The sequence below is a fragment of the Fonsecaea multimorphosa genome (genome assembly GCF_000836435.1).
Source record: "Fonsecaea multimorphosa CBS 102226 unplaced genomic scaffold supercont1.16, whole genome shotgun sequence".
Classification (NCBI taxonomy): domain Eukaryota; kingdom Fungi; phylum Ascomycota; class Eurotiomycetes; order Chaetothyriales; family Herpotrichiellaceae; genus Fonsecaea; species Fonsecaea multimorphosa.
The window spans coordinates 139,978-153,292 of NW_015971650.1; the positions used below are offsets into that span (position 1 = coordinate 139,978).

The following is a 13,315-nucleotide window of genomic DNA, read 5'->3' on the forward strand; positions in this document are numbered from 1 at the left end:
GCGAGTGGCACTGCGGCACTTATTGCCCCCCTGGCTTTTCCACCAGCGAGAGTAGCTAGTTACTAGGTAGATAACTCAATCAACATTCTTGGTTTGGTGCTACACCTAGGGCATAGAAACAAGTGATGGCTAGCTCGAACCAAGTCAACAGTCCTGTCTGGGAACTCGTTCCTTATGAGCTGGGCACCATTAAGGTCCTGATGCCAAGCTGAACTCAGGTCATATGCAGATGGTTTTAGAGGAATACATGAATGTAGGTGGGAAATCCTGCTCTTATCTCCCACAACCTATCTCGTTCAATTTCAATATATGAACAAACCTGTCATTGCTTTTGCTCAGATACCAATGTTCTCCTGAAACGTCTCCATCAACATGAGCAAGATGTCTTCCATCGGAAGCTTTCCCAGTGCCGAGGTGAGAATTTTATACGACTTCCTCATGACTAAGTTGAGCCTTCTTTACCTCTTGACTTCGGGGCGAGAGTTCGGACGACCAGCTTTCCACATGCCCAAGACTACCAAGAGCCTTCTTCATTTCCTGACCCACAGTTTCGCCGTCAGCCAGATCAGCGTGGAGCAGTCTCCCCTTCCGGGTGGCTTCTTTGTCGAGGAAAACAAAGACTGTGCGATCTGGGGTGAAAAGCAAATCAATCTCCTCACTGAACCTGTTAACGATCTGGAAGTTTCTCTTTTCGCGTGGCAATACTCACAGTGTGCGCAGGGCCGTCTCCGGGAAGAACACATAGCAAAGGATCGTATTCATATAGTTGAAACCGGCGAAGACGAAGTACAGTTTCCATGAAGCCTGGTTCAGAGCATAAGGGATGTACAGCCCGAGCCAGAAATTGACGAGCCAGTTCATGGATGCCCCCAGAGCAGTGCCACGACCGCGGGCTCTAAGAGAAAACACCTCGTTGGGGTATGTTTGTCCCACCGCACAATAAATTGCTCCGAAGGAAGCCATGTACAAGTACATGAATGCAATAGCAGCCTTGGAAGCAGCCTTATTGACAAATGAGAATTGGACACTTTGTGTTGTAGAATCCCAATGCGGGGACCCATAGCCACGCATGATGGCGCCGACAACCACAAAGCAGGTGCCCATGCATATTGGGCCAAAGATCTGTACCGTGTAAGCACCTGAAAAGCACGAAAGACCTCTTCTATAATTACCATCTGATTTCGCCGACCGTACTTGTCCGCCATCCACATCAGAGTCAGAGATGTAACAACCAGAAGTGCTCCATTGATGCCATTAGCCAACAGTGAAGCCTGTGTTCCGCTGACGCCGACTTGGGTGAAGACTTTAGGTGCGTAGTACAAACAGATGTTGGGGCCACTGATCTCGTGCAAGAACTGAATGCCTGCTCCGAGTATAGTGCGGCGTCGGTATTCCTTCTTAAAGAACAAAGCATACAAAGATGGTGCCGGCATGGTCTTCTCATAGTCGTTAATGATCCGGATCTCCTCGTATTCGGCCCGGACAGTCTCGTCATTCTGATTTCCCATGCCGTGGAGCTTGGCCAGTACCATCAGGGCCTCGTCTCCTCGGTCCTGCATAAATAGCCAGCGAGGAGACTCTGGTCGTGGGATCATGAGACCGATGAGGATGAGGATTGGAACGAATTGGAGGGAAAGAGGCATTCTCCATGATCCATTGTTATGGATATTTTGACTCCCGTATTGAACCCAATATGTGGCGAACAAGCCCAATGCTGTGCCTGCGTTCAAGTTGTAGCCCAGTCGGCCACGAATCCAGACTGGTGCGATTTCTGCCGTGTAAAGCGGAACTGTTTGGATCAAGCCGCCAGCTCCAAAACCATTGAGGACACGTCCTACCTGGAAAATTGTGAGCCATGAGAAGAGGTTGGATGCTTGACCGTTGACCGCGAGGCACCATGAGGTGGGGGTCAGACACGTACGATGAACATTCCCTGAGCGACAGATGCGACCACAATGATCTGTCCGATCAGATATATTGCTGCAGCCACGTAGATGGTGCGTTTTCTTCCCAGGCGGTCTGCCAGAAAAAAGCCCATGAAAAGAGAGCCGCCGAATTCGCCTGCAATTAGGCAAGCTGTCATAGATCCTTGACGAAAAGCGCTCGGGTAGTTGAAGTAGCTAAGGAACTGAGGCATTGCCAAGATGCCTCCGATAGAGCCCGTCTCCCAGCCGGCAGTAAAACCTTCGAGAAAGATGGGCGTGGCATACCAAAGGTAATCCCACAACGAAAAGCTCTTCTTCATCTTGATATGAGAGAATCTAGCGATCCAAAGACTTGGATGAAGGTGTGTTCCAAATAAATAAAAGAAACAAGTATATCGATACACAAGGAGAATTGTGGGGTAGGGAGGGCTATGATATCTGGGGAAGACCGCTACACATGCAAGCCTGGGGTATTTAAAAAGTCCGGAAAGCAGGAACACCAATCGGTAGTATTCCGTGTGATATTTCTATAGCCGTGAACGGATAAGAAAACCATAAACTTATATTTCCTCTCTGCTAGAGCCGACAGGGGTATCTAAGGAATAGGACAAGTGTTTTTCCATGTTTACTCCGAGGTCATCTGGGAGGAGACCAACTGCAGAACCGTTTTCTGTCCTATCCATCGGGCACGATCTACCTCCGAAGTGAAGGACCTGCTCATCTTTTCCACGAACGCTGAAAACTACGGTCTGCCGCAAACTGCGCTCGAGACTTGCGATCTAAAGTTCCTCGGATAAGAATTGGATGTTTTACTGGCTGTGCCACATTATACTTCGAAGATACTCTTCCAGCATTATCCTAAGAAATTTTGAACATGGGGAGCTATGTGGACCTGTCTTTCGTGGCTGATACTAAGAAATTGTTTTATATCTAGTTTACCGATGATCAGAAATATTCTCTCGTATAATAAGTGATAAGGGAGATCAGGTTCCTGTAGAATATGCGTAGTGGGCGGGGAATTCATGGAATCGCCTAGTCCAAGTTATGGGTTGGAGAAAAGAGAATTTGCAGGACTTCAGAGCGGGCGAGGACTTATCCATACACTCATGTCGGGCACATTGTACGATTCCGTCGAAAAGAACTCGATTATACCGTTAGCCGGTACCGGCTTTTTCTGGGCATCTTCTGTTCAGACCCTCCATCTGAGATATGTTTCTCGAGGAGACGTGTATTTCCTGAAGTTCTCCATCTGGCAACAATGCTAGATCTCCACTCCCTCCCTGAGGGGTCTCGCCCACGGAATGTCGTTCGTAATAATGGGCCGAACAGTCTAGCATTGGAGCGATGGAAGCTGCGGGAGCTGGCAGAAGGCTGGCCATGCTACCGGTAAGCCTCTTTACATCACCATCGTCTGCCCGCTGACACTCGTCGACAGCGACGCCTGCGAATGGCAGAACCTTGAATCGATATTCCATCCGGAAGCCCACATCTACACGACCTGGAGTGGTAAGGTGCATCATCTGGATTTTATTGCAGCCTCACAACGAGGGATGGATAATGGCGCTTTCATCATGCACCAGTGTCACGGTACCAGCACAGATATCACTCCCGATGCCACTCGAGCGGTCACCAAGATGAAAGCGACCATTACTCAGCGCTTTGTGCTGGATGGCTGTGAGGTTGACGCCGAGTCCGACTGTCGGTTCTGCTTCTTCTGGATTAAGAATGCAGAGACGCATGACTGGCAGGCCGTTTTTGTTAGGCATTGGTACGAGAAGGACAAGTTGATTCCGGTAGATCCAAGGAAGGTTCCTACTCTGGACGATACGCTACTAGACTCATTCCCCAGTGGTTATCGGTACCTAGGCTACTGTCAAGAGAAGATCATGGGTGTCAACGTGGCCAAGGACTTGCCAGGGCACCGCAGGGAGAGTGACGTGCCTGGTGGAAGTAAAGTATCAGGCGAGAAACATGATCTGCTCTATTGGCAGGCAAAGCGATGGTTAGATGACGCAGAAATTCCCAGTTGAGATTCGAGATGCAACAAATCTTCAATGATTGTACTGGTGGCTCCTGTATAATGAACGCTCCGTCATCGCATTGTAAAACCATGGGGACGGAAGATTGTTCTCACGGCCAACAACTTGAAGTCCCAAACCCTCATGTGGACAGCGTTTCGGAACCTCGAGGGCACTTATTGACCAATTCAGAATAATGGCATTACTGTCAGTGGATACAGGTTTAGAACTCGTTGTCCTTATGACCAAGCTCGAAAGTCCCCAAAAACGTTGCTGGATTGTTCGGTGCGGAGATCTAGTGTGCTGCAGCTGTTGTGTCCTCTATATAGCCCCTACTCTATGGTCAAGGTCTGTGTACATGCGTTCCAAGTTTCCAAGTCCAATCCGTCCAAGTCCGTTGGCCTTGGACTACACCGGCGTCAAGAATGTCAACCATTGATGTATGCGCTGCTCTCCGCAGCTTGGTGCAACACCTTCCATGCTCCATCTAAAGGCAACCTCTGCACCGCCTCTGGTCCACACCACAACCTATACTGCTCCTCCAGCTGGTGGCCTATTATCGAGGTCCCATCTATAGTTGTCCATCCGTAACGCTCTGCAAGCTTCAACATCCTGGTACGACGAGGCTTGTAGCACATGTCCAACACGACACCCTTACGTATCGCCTGGTAGAGGAAGAGTTCAAGGGATTTGTAGACTTCGATTTCCTTTTCGGACGCTGGCTCTGTGTTTGGAATGGTGCCGACGACGTAGTACGGCGATTTGAGGGCTTTTGCGTGCTCTGCGGATCGCACATGCACGAGTTTCAAATCACTATACTTCATCTCGAGCTCTTTAGTCAACTCGCGGACCTCTTGGTCATCCCGGTTAACGATGTATACGGTCTTGCATTTTAAAACAGTCGAGAGAGCGTGAAGAGCTGCTTTGGCTGCACCACCGGCACCGACGAGGAGGGCAGGCGGATCTTCCCCCGGGGGAGTTGGAACCGTGTCGAGCAGACAACCAGCAACTCCAAGCCAATCCGTATTTGTGCCACGAAGCGTCCCATCTCGCGCGATGTAGACGACATTGCAAGCGCCCAGTTGCACAACCACTTTATCGACCCCTTCTAGGTAGTTAATGATTGCTTTCTTGTACGGCATCGTGACTATCGCTCCGGCAAAACCTGGCTGTCGAAGTAGAGCCGCGGCATCTTTGATGGAGGGACATTCGCGGGCCTCGAACTTCCAGGGACAACCCACAGTGGCAGCGATATAGTTATGGACTGGAGGTGCAATCGAGTGGCCTACACCGGCCCCCAACAGATATACAAAGGAAGGCTCGATATAACTTCCCATCTTTGAGCGGGACAAAAGATCATACACTTTGCGTGGACGGAGTGAAGGTAGCCCTATTGTTGTACAAACGGTATCTATGGCGCAATTGAACTTTCCATTCTTGCCAAGCGGATGAGATGGACAAGTAATCTGCCCCGATCTTCTTCTACATTACGGATAAAAGAAGGAAATGTGTTTAGCCACTTTCCCAAGACCGCTTGATGTGAAACTCTTCGAGCTGAAGTGAGGTAGACTTCTCTCACTGGGGGTTACATACTCTGTGAATATAAGGTGTGCCGATCTCCGATACTATCACTTCTCTACCAACTCATGACTATGGTACAGCACTTAGTTTCATGTATCATCTGGCTTGTTGACTTCTAGCTGGGTCTCGACGTTCCTTATGCTCTTAATAAGGCTTCTCGGGAGCTGTACTTTTTCTTTACCGCCTCTAGCTATATGAAGACGATCTTGTGTCGCTTAGGCTTTTCCCGGGGATGGCGAGTGGTGGCTCAGGGGTTGACGATAGCTCTCTAGACGTATGGAATTATGGATCCACGATGGGCTAATGATCCTCAAACTGAAAGAGAAGGATATCAATCATGCTCACCAAGGGTTGCCAGACGGGATTGCTTACCCATCGTCAGGAGCAATAGTCCCGTGCATTCGACATCTCACAAGCACAAAAAGACATGGGAAATTGTAGCCATAATGATGAGCGACTTTTATGTCAACACGGCAAGTGGACAAGGTGTTGTGTCTTTGTGATTGATGTGATCGCCTCAGCAATCTCCTGCTGCACATCCCTTTTCGTTGCGCAAGTCCGCTCGTATTTTGGTATAGCAACCTCCCCCCTCTGGTCTCTCTCTCTCCGAGCACTTCTGAGGCCCTGACGGGTCTGCGCGTCGGCTTCAATGGCCCATGGCGGTTTCTTCAATCTCCACTACTTGTCCATGATCTGCAACTGACTTGATTTCGGTGATATGGATCTGCTTTGGGCCAACCTCGTCCTCATACCCGAACACTGTCGCCATGTGTTCCAGGGGCACACCCCGAGTTTCTGGGATCCAGAAATAAATTGCAATCGCACCCAGAAAGCTGCAGGAGCCGAAGAAATAAAACACTCCATAACGAATGTTGGTGATCATGTAAGGGGTAGCCTTGGTAATGGCGATGGCAGTCAGCCATAGCGTACCAGCCCCCAATGCGCTGCTGATGGCCCGCACGTTTAGCGGTACAGCTTCAGAAGACAAGATGTAGGGTACACCGCCGTACGCAGTCACGTAGCCAATGACGTAAATGTAGATGAAGGCGCAGGCAGCTATGCCGCCTCCAGAGATGGATTTGGCGGCACCGTCAGCCGGGGCGACAGGGTCGGCGATTTTCACGTACGAGCCGACGAAGAACAGTGAAAAGACGAGGACCGCCGTGCCGGAGAGTAGGAGGAAGCGGCGCCCCAAGCGGTCAACCAGCCAAAAAAGGCTGATGATGGACGTGATGAACTTGACGCAGCCATAGACGCCAGTGGCAAACAGGCCGGTGTTGGTTCCGACGACGCCCAGTGTCTTGAAGATTGTCGGTGCTGCCGGTATGGTCAGTGAGAGAGGTTCTCAGGAATGTGTCACAACAGAAGAGCGCTTGAGCCTGAACGTACAGTAGTAATTGATCCCATTGATGCCAGAGAGATTCGCCACCAGCTGACACAGCATTCCACAGGAGATCCGGCGCATGATTTGCGGTCGAACACATTCCGCGAGCCGTCGCCGTGTATTCTGCCACCTTGACAGGGTTGGGTCGATTCCAAGCAAGTGACGCTCTAGCTGGAGTTCAGCCTGGATATCGTGCATCTCGCGAGTAATGTATTCGTCATCAGGGCGCAAACGCCGAAGTCGTGTGAGCACCTTTCTCGCCTCCTCTTGGGCGTCTTGCTTGATCAGAAACCGAGGTGATTCGCACAAAAGGACACTTCCGCAAAGGAACAGACCAACAAGGACAAGTTGGATGGCCACAGGTATGCGCCACTGTGCGTCAGACTCTGGAGACATGTGTAGCCCCACCCCGTAATTGATCCAAAAGCCCAGCATTCCCGCCAGTTGATACGCGATTTCAAAGAAGCCCACGCATCGACCACGTATGGGGGCAGGAGACACCTCAGACAAGTACAAAGGGCCCACAACCGTCAGTGGACCTACTCCAACACCGGCGATGAACCGTCCAAAGTAGAAGCTGCCGATGTTTGGCACCAGTTGGATTGAGGCTCCAATGGCGAACAGGAGAGCAGATAGAATGAGGGACCTCTTTCGCCCGAGCATTTCGGCAAATGGCAATGAAAGAAAACAAGCCAGAAAGCCGCCGGCTTGGTAGGTGAGAACCATGTTGCTCGAGAGGTTGTTGATCTCGTTGGCGCTCTTATCTGTCAGACCAAAGCGATGCTTGAACGATGGCAAAGCCAGCGTGCCACCGAAAAACGAGTTGTCATATCTAGATGGAGATGAAGCCGAATGAGCATGGAAAGTTTCTCGGATATCTGGCGTATGAAGGATTTACTGACCCAAATACTGCTCCGGCAAACCCTACCACCACGCATGCGTAATAGAGCCTCCAGTTGTACACAGCTGGCGGCGTTCTGCCGTCATCCTTTATTTTCCAATGCATCACCGCAAAAATGTCGACTAAAGGGGGGCGGGATGCCCACGAAAGAAATGAGGCAGACAGTGGTCTTCGGATGTCTTGTGGGGATTTGCTAGAGCCTAGCACCCTATCGAGCAGAAATCGTCCGGACAACTTGGGGTACCTGGGGATCTGGGGATCTGGAGGCAATAGCGTCGAATAAATACACGTCTGTTCGACGGACATGTCGACTGAGTGAGTAGTTGGCTGACCTTGGAAGGCAATATTCTCCACGGAGAAATCCAACTCCGTGGTGAATTTTTCCTCTCGTACCCAAAAATCTGCTCTATGTCTGAGCCATGTGCCGGTGGTGAGATCACTCAAAAGACTCCTAAAGCTGGTGAAAGGTGGTTCTCGCAAAATGCCTTTCATCGCCACTGTCAACAATCATACACTTCACTATACCGATATCAAAGCCAGCCCAGGGCACGCAAATTCATGTGCTCCGGTGATTCTTATGATTCACGGATTGGGATCGACGCAAAATTGCTTCATTCCTCTTCTCCCCTGGCTTGCAGCATTCCGCTGCATTCTTTTCGACCTTTATGGTTCAGGGCGTTCGGGATTTGACCTTGAGCCCCAACCCGAGCCTTCGGTCGCGTGCCTTAGCGCAGATGCTTTCGACCTCTTAGATAAGCTTGGTGTCCAACAGCAAGCAATCCTTGTCGCACACTCGATGGGAGGGATCATTGCTTCACACATGGCGTCGACATCACCTACCAGGATCTTGGCGGTGGTGTCTGTGAGCCAGATTCACCCTGATGAGGCCTTGGCAACCATGTGTCGAGAGCGGGCTCAACTGCTTCGTAACAGTTCGTGATTCTCTTCTCACCCCCATCAGCTACTACTCCTGCAGTCGAAACCTATATAGTAACTTGCATGCGTCAGCTAGGGGATGACGGCTTAGAGGACTTGGCAAACCGACTGCCTACAACGAGCACCGGCGGTCACAGCAATAATGTGCAAAAGGCATTTATCCGGGAGTTGCTTCTTGCGCAACGAAAGGAAGCGTACATTTATTATTGCAACCTCATCCAAGGTGCCAGTGCTCCGGACTACGAGAGTCTAGCCCAGCCGTTTCTTATGATAGTCGGCGAAAGCGACAATCCTCGGACGCTGGCTGGGTGCAAATCCGTGTTTGAGAGGATAAGGAGTGTAGTCAAGGACATGGCGATTCTGCAAAATGTTGGCCACTGGCCTACGATCGAGGCGTCCGACCAAGTTGGTGAACTGATCCGTGACTTTTGCACCCAGAGACTCCCGCCCGTCGACAACCGAGACTAGAAAGCATTGTGTTTATGTGCAACTTCTGTATCTGGAGCATCGTCGCTGATGCTTGGAGCTCTTTCTGCAGTGCCATTTTGATCTCTCAGAGGAGGACACTCTGGTTATGATATATTTAAGCGTGGGTGGTCTTGGATGCGAATTCTGTATCACGTCCATGGAGGGATACCACATACCGTATGGCAGACAAACAGAATCTTTCCCCTACTGTCGTCGTAGTGGCGTGTTCGCCGGGAGACAGGAGAGCGTGAGACGTCGCTGATGGTGGAGACCCATTACGGATTGAGAGAAGCTCAGGAGATACCTGGATGGATGGAAAAACACACATCCGCAGCATGGTGACCTACGGGACGACATTCCCAACGTTGCGGAAACCTCATCGCCTGCTGTGCTTTGCCAGCAGAACGGAAGAACAATTATCATCGTGCGCAAAATTTCTGGGTATTTCTTCACCATAGAAGGTTCATTTTACGGCATGATTCCGCCAGCCCTCTAACGAGCGACTTTCCCTTCCGTTAACACTCATCATGTCCGTCGGATCAAATAACCCTATGCCGTCGAAACCTTACTCCAGATGGATGGTTGAAAGCGTCATTTGCAGAAAGCAGGGCATTGTATCCACCGAGAACAATGAGTCGGGCATCTGGCTAGAGGTCGGCTTCTTTCAGATCGCCTTGCTCAGGGTCTTAAACCAAGGCGGTCTAGATGTATGCCGGGCCCTCAGTACACCGCTGGAACTCCCAAATTTCCAAGAACTTGCGTACGACCATCTTGAGAGGGGTTCAGCCAGCGTTGTTTCTTCTTTACTTGATCCGGCGAATGATGCGAGACTACCCTTGGATCGGTTCACCCTTGGTGAGGGTTTACTCGCATTATCGGTGTGTGCTTGCTACCAGTTTCTGATGTTTTACCCGGGACATGGAGCAACATATACCTGCTGACACAAGAGGATGGTTGGTGGGCCATCAAGCAGTGTGCGAAATACCGCCTTTCAGGCAACTCGTTGTTTGTGGATGCATTGTCCGCGCTCTGGAAGTCGATACCGATGCAAAGTCGAAACCAGCTTGGTATTTCCCTCTTCTTTCGTTGGGCTCTCTGTATCGTGACCTATCATCATTCCACTGTCAAACTGCTCACTCTATCCTCTTTAGGGGGCTACTGGTTTTTCCACTACCCAAATTGGAGCTACCTCGACGGGATGTACATGATTGTCCCTTTCCAAATCAAATACGCCAGAGCCATCACTCCCGCTGACACCGATACAACAAACGCAGACATTCTTTACCAACTGAATCTACTGTGGTCCCATTGTTACGACTCACGGACCGGTCTTCTGACTCACGGTTATGATGCAACAAAGACAGCCACATGGGCTGATCAGACTTCCGGTCGCAGTCCAGTTGTCTGGGGAAGGGCCCTGGGATGGTACTCCATGGCGCTCGTGGATGCGCTAGAAACGATCTCACTTGACCACGAGTCATCGGAGTGGCTTTCTTTGCTTCAACGCTTTCAAGACTTGATGGATTCGGTTGTAAAGCACATTGATCCAGATTCTGGGTGCTGGTGTCAGGTTGTGAGTGACCCCGGGAGGGAGGGAAACTACGTTGAGTCCAGCTGTTCGGCCATGTTCGTCTATTGCCTTCTTAAAGGTGTCAGGCTTGGGCTGTTCAAGAGTAAGGACATCGGGCCAAGTGGAAATACCTACGCTGGGCTCGCAAGAAGAGCCTACACGTATATTGTCGACAACTTTGTGATTCGAAACGACGACGGGTCCTTGAGCTATGACGGAACAGTTGCAGTGTGCAGCTTGAACTCGGCGGCTAATTATGAGGTTCGTATCGCTCGTTAGTTCCGTCCAATCCACAGTCAGCAGATATTTTTTCTGGCTGGAGCTGATCTGCGAGTCACTGTAGTATTACATCAACCAACCAAAAAGGTATGATAGTGTTCTCGGAACAGCAGCTTTCATCCTCGCGAGTGTCGAGGCAGAGAACTAGGATGAAGAACAAAAGTAGACGAGGTGAATACTTGGCCACGATAACCTACAGGTCCATCTCCCCAGACGTGGTGGCTGACTCTGTTGAAAACCTAAAGACCTAAGCTCAATGTTGTGCGGCATTAAATGCCAAGTGCCTTCCAAAGTAATGCACTAAATTGGGCTTCACATGGACTGAAATCACGAATGTATTAGGAAGCAAGCGTCCAGAAATCTCCCCAGATAGCTCCATGGATAAATGCTTCCTCGGGATCAGGAGCAGATTTCGAGAGACGGGGTGAACTTTTCCGTCCACGGCAATGCAACATCACGGTTGGTAAACATAGAATAGTAGAAAAGGTATTGCCATGTCGCTTACCCATATACTACTTGGATACGTCCAGAAATTTGTTGCCCGACATGTTAGCAAAGTATCTATTGTATCTCCTGGCAGCTTGCGGCGGGACGGCGTTGACTCTGGCACTGGATTGCCAACCATCTGCCTTTACGTCGCTCCTCCCGGCCAATGCCTCTGTCCTTTTTGCTGCTTCCCACGGTCCCAATTCCACGTTCGGTCAGCATACGATCCGAGTTTCCCAACCGGTGCCGAATACGCGACGAACCTGCCCGCGTTTTGTGCTGTTCGTGTCAACGTCACCTCATCCTCTTCTTCGTCATTCACGCTCGGTCTCTTCCTCCCTACGGCACAAGCTTGGAACGGCCGGTTCCTTGCTGTCGGTAACAGCGGCTTTGCAGGAGGCATCAACTGGGTCGACATGGGCGCGGGCTTGCAGTATGGTTTTGCGGTCGTGTCGACCGACACGGGACACAATGCCAGTTTCCTTGACGGGAGCTGGGCTTTCCACGCGCCGGAGAAAGTCATCGATTATGGGTATCGCGCTTTGCACGAGACCGTCGTGCTCGCAAAAGACCTCGTCAAAGGTTACTACTCGGGCCCGATTGCCTACTCCTACTATTCCGGTTGTTCAACAGGAGGTCGCCAGGGGCTGGTCGAGGTCCAGAGGTATCCTGCCGACTTTGACGGCGTACTCGTCGGTGCTCCTGTATGGTGGGTTTCGCACACGCAGGCCTGGTCGGTCAAAGTGGGAACGTACAATCTGCCCGTCAACAGCTCGAAGCACATCCCCCCGTCCTTGTTTCCGGTCATCAGCGCCGAGGTCTTTCGACAGTGCGATGCTGTTGACGGATTGGCCGACGGGATCATCACCAACCCAAGAGCTTGCGACTTTCATCCTGAAACTCTGCTCTGCAGTCCTTCCTCCAATAAGTCGGCATGTCTGACTTCGGATCAACTGTCGACATTGGATCAGATATACTCTGATTATGTTGATGTCAACCAGACATTTGTTTTCCCGCACTTGGAAATGGGCTCCGAGGCTCAATGGTCGGTGTATCTGTCGGGAGATTCTCCCGGAGAATCGGGCCTGGACTACATGCGGTACTGGGTGCTCAATGATTCGACTTGGGCCTGGCAGGATTACTCATACGAAGATGCCGTCCTGGCAGAGAAGATCGACCCGGGAGCTTGCGATGCCGACAACTTTGACATGTCAGCATTTCAGGCTCGAAAGGCCAAGATTCTCCACTACCACGGCCTAGCAGATGGGTTCCTCCCCACGGGGTCAAGTGAATACTTCTACAATCATGTCCTTCGGGCGCTCGTCCCCAAGGGTGTCGAGCTTGACGACTGGTACCACTACTTCCCGGTGCCAGGTATGCAGCACTGTGCCTTGAGCGTCAACGATGCCCCCTGGTACTTCGCCGGGCCCAACCAGGCGTCAGTCCTGGGAACTGGGGTGCATTCAACCCCGGGCTTTCAAGATCCGAAGCATGACGCTATTCTGGCGCTCATGCAATGGGTGGAAAAGGGTCAGAGAGTCGACGAGTTGGTCGCGACCAAGTTCGTGAATGATACCGTGTCTGCGGGGGTCCAACGTCAGAGAAAGCTATGTCCGTACCCGAAAACGGCGAAGTACACAGGCAATGGTAGTGTGGATGATGCGGCAAGCTTTGTGTGTATGTAGGAAGACGGTTCTCTCATCTTTAGAGGTATGGTACCACCAGACAGAGAGTTCATTCTCCTGGGTCACGTAAGAGCCTCGAGCT

At 51.0% G+C, this 13,315-nt stretch overlaps 7 protein-coding genes across 7 annotated transcripts; 4 read left to right on the forward strand and 3 right to left on the reverse strand.

Moving 5' to 3' along the window:
* Window positions 1-423: 423 nt before the first annotated feature.
* Window positions 424-2,245, reverse strand: Z520_07689 (uncharacterized protein; the record flags this gene model as incomplete). The annotated part of the gene is made up of 4 exons (XM_016778186.1): window positions 424-658; window positions 710-1,122; window positions 1,173-1,838; window positions 1,922-2,245. The coding sequence occupies 4 exons, from the start codon at window positions 2,243-2,245 to the stop codon at window positions 424-426; spliced, it is 1,638 nt and encodes a 545-aa protein (XP_016630546.1).
* A 938-nt stretch (window positions 2,246-3,183) lies between these two features.
* On the forward strand, window positions 3,184-3,955 carry Z520_07690 (uncharacterized protein; the record flags this gene model as incomplete). Its single annotated transcript, XM_016778187.1, has 2 exons — window positions 3,184-3,311; window positions 3,361-3,955. The coding sequence occupies 2 exons, from the start codon at window positions 3,184-3,186 to the stop codon at window positions 3,953-3,955; spliced, it is 723 nt and encodes a 240-aa protein (XP_016630547.1).
* A 416-nt stretch (window positions 3,956-4,371) lies between these two features.
* On the reverse strand, window positions 4,372-5,280 carry Z520_07691 (uncharacterized protein; the record flags this gene model as incomplete). The annotated part of the gene is made up of 1 exon (XM_016778188.1): window positions 4,372-5,280. One exon carries the CDS (start codon window positions 5,278-5,280, stop codon window positions 4,372-4,374), a length of 909 nt encoding a protein of 302 aa, XP_016630548.1.
* Window positions 5,281-6,170: 890 nt separating this feature from the next.
* On the reverse strand, window positions 6,171-7,634 carry Z520_07692 (uncharacterized protein; the record flags this gene model as incomplete). The annotated part of the gene is made up of 2 exons (XM_016778189.1): window positions 6,171-6,841; window positions 6,914-7,634. 2 exons carry the CDS (start codon window positions 7,632-7,634, stop codon window positions 6,171-6,173), a joined length of 1,392 nt encoding a protein of 463 aa, XP_016630549.1.
* A 656-nt stretch (window positions 7,635-8,290) lies between these two features.
* Window positions 8,291-9,213, forward strand: Z520_07693 (uncharacterized protein; the record flags this gene model as incomplete). The annotated part of the gene is made up of 2 exons (XM_016778190.1): window positions 8,291-8,741; window positions 8,822-9,213. 2 exons carry the CDS (start codon window positions 8,291-8,293, stop codon window positions 9,211-9,213), a joined length of 843 nt encoding a protein of 280 aa, XP_016630550.1.
* Window positions 9,214-9,740: 527 nt separating this feature from the next.
* On the forward strand, window positions 9,741-11,210 carry Z520_07694 (uncharacterized protein; the record flags this gene model as incomplete). The annotated part of the gene is made up of 4 exons (XM_016778191.1): window positions 9,741-10,068; window positions 10,161-10,280; window positions 10,365-11,044; window positions 11,127-11,210. 4 exons carry the CDS (start codon window positions 9,741-9,743, stop codon window positions 11,208-11,210), a joined length of 1,212 nt encoding a protein of 403 aa, XP_016630551.1.
* Window positions 11,211-11,556: 346 nt separating this feature from the next.
* Z520_07695 (uncharacterized protein) lies at window positions 11,557-13,233 on the forward strand (the record flags this gene model as incomplete). Its single annotated transcript, XM_016778192.1, has 1 exon — window positions 11,557-13,233. One exon carries the CDS (start codon window positions 11,557-11,559, stop codon window positions 13,231-13,233), a length of 1,677 nt encoding a protein of 558 aa, XP_016630552.1.
* Between the last annotated feature and the right edge of the window lie 82 nt (window positions 13,234-13,315).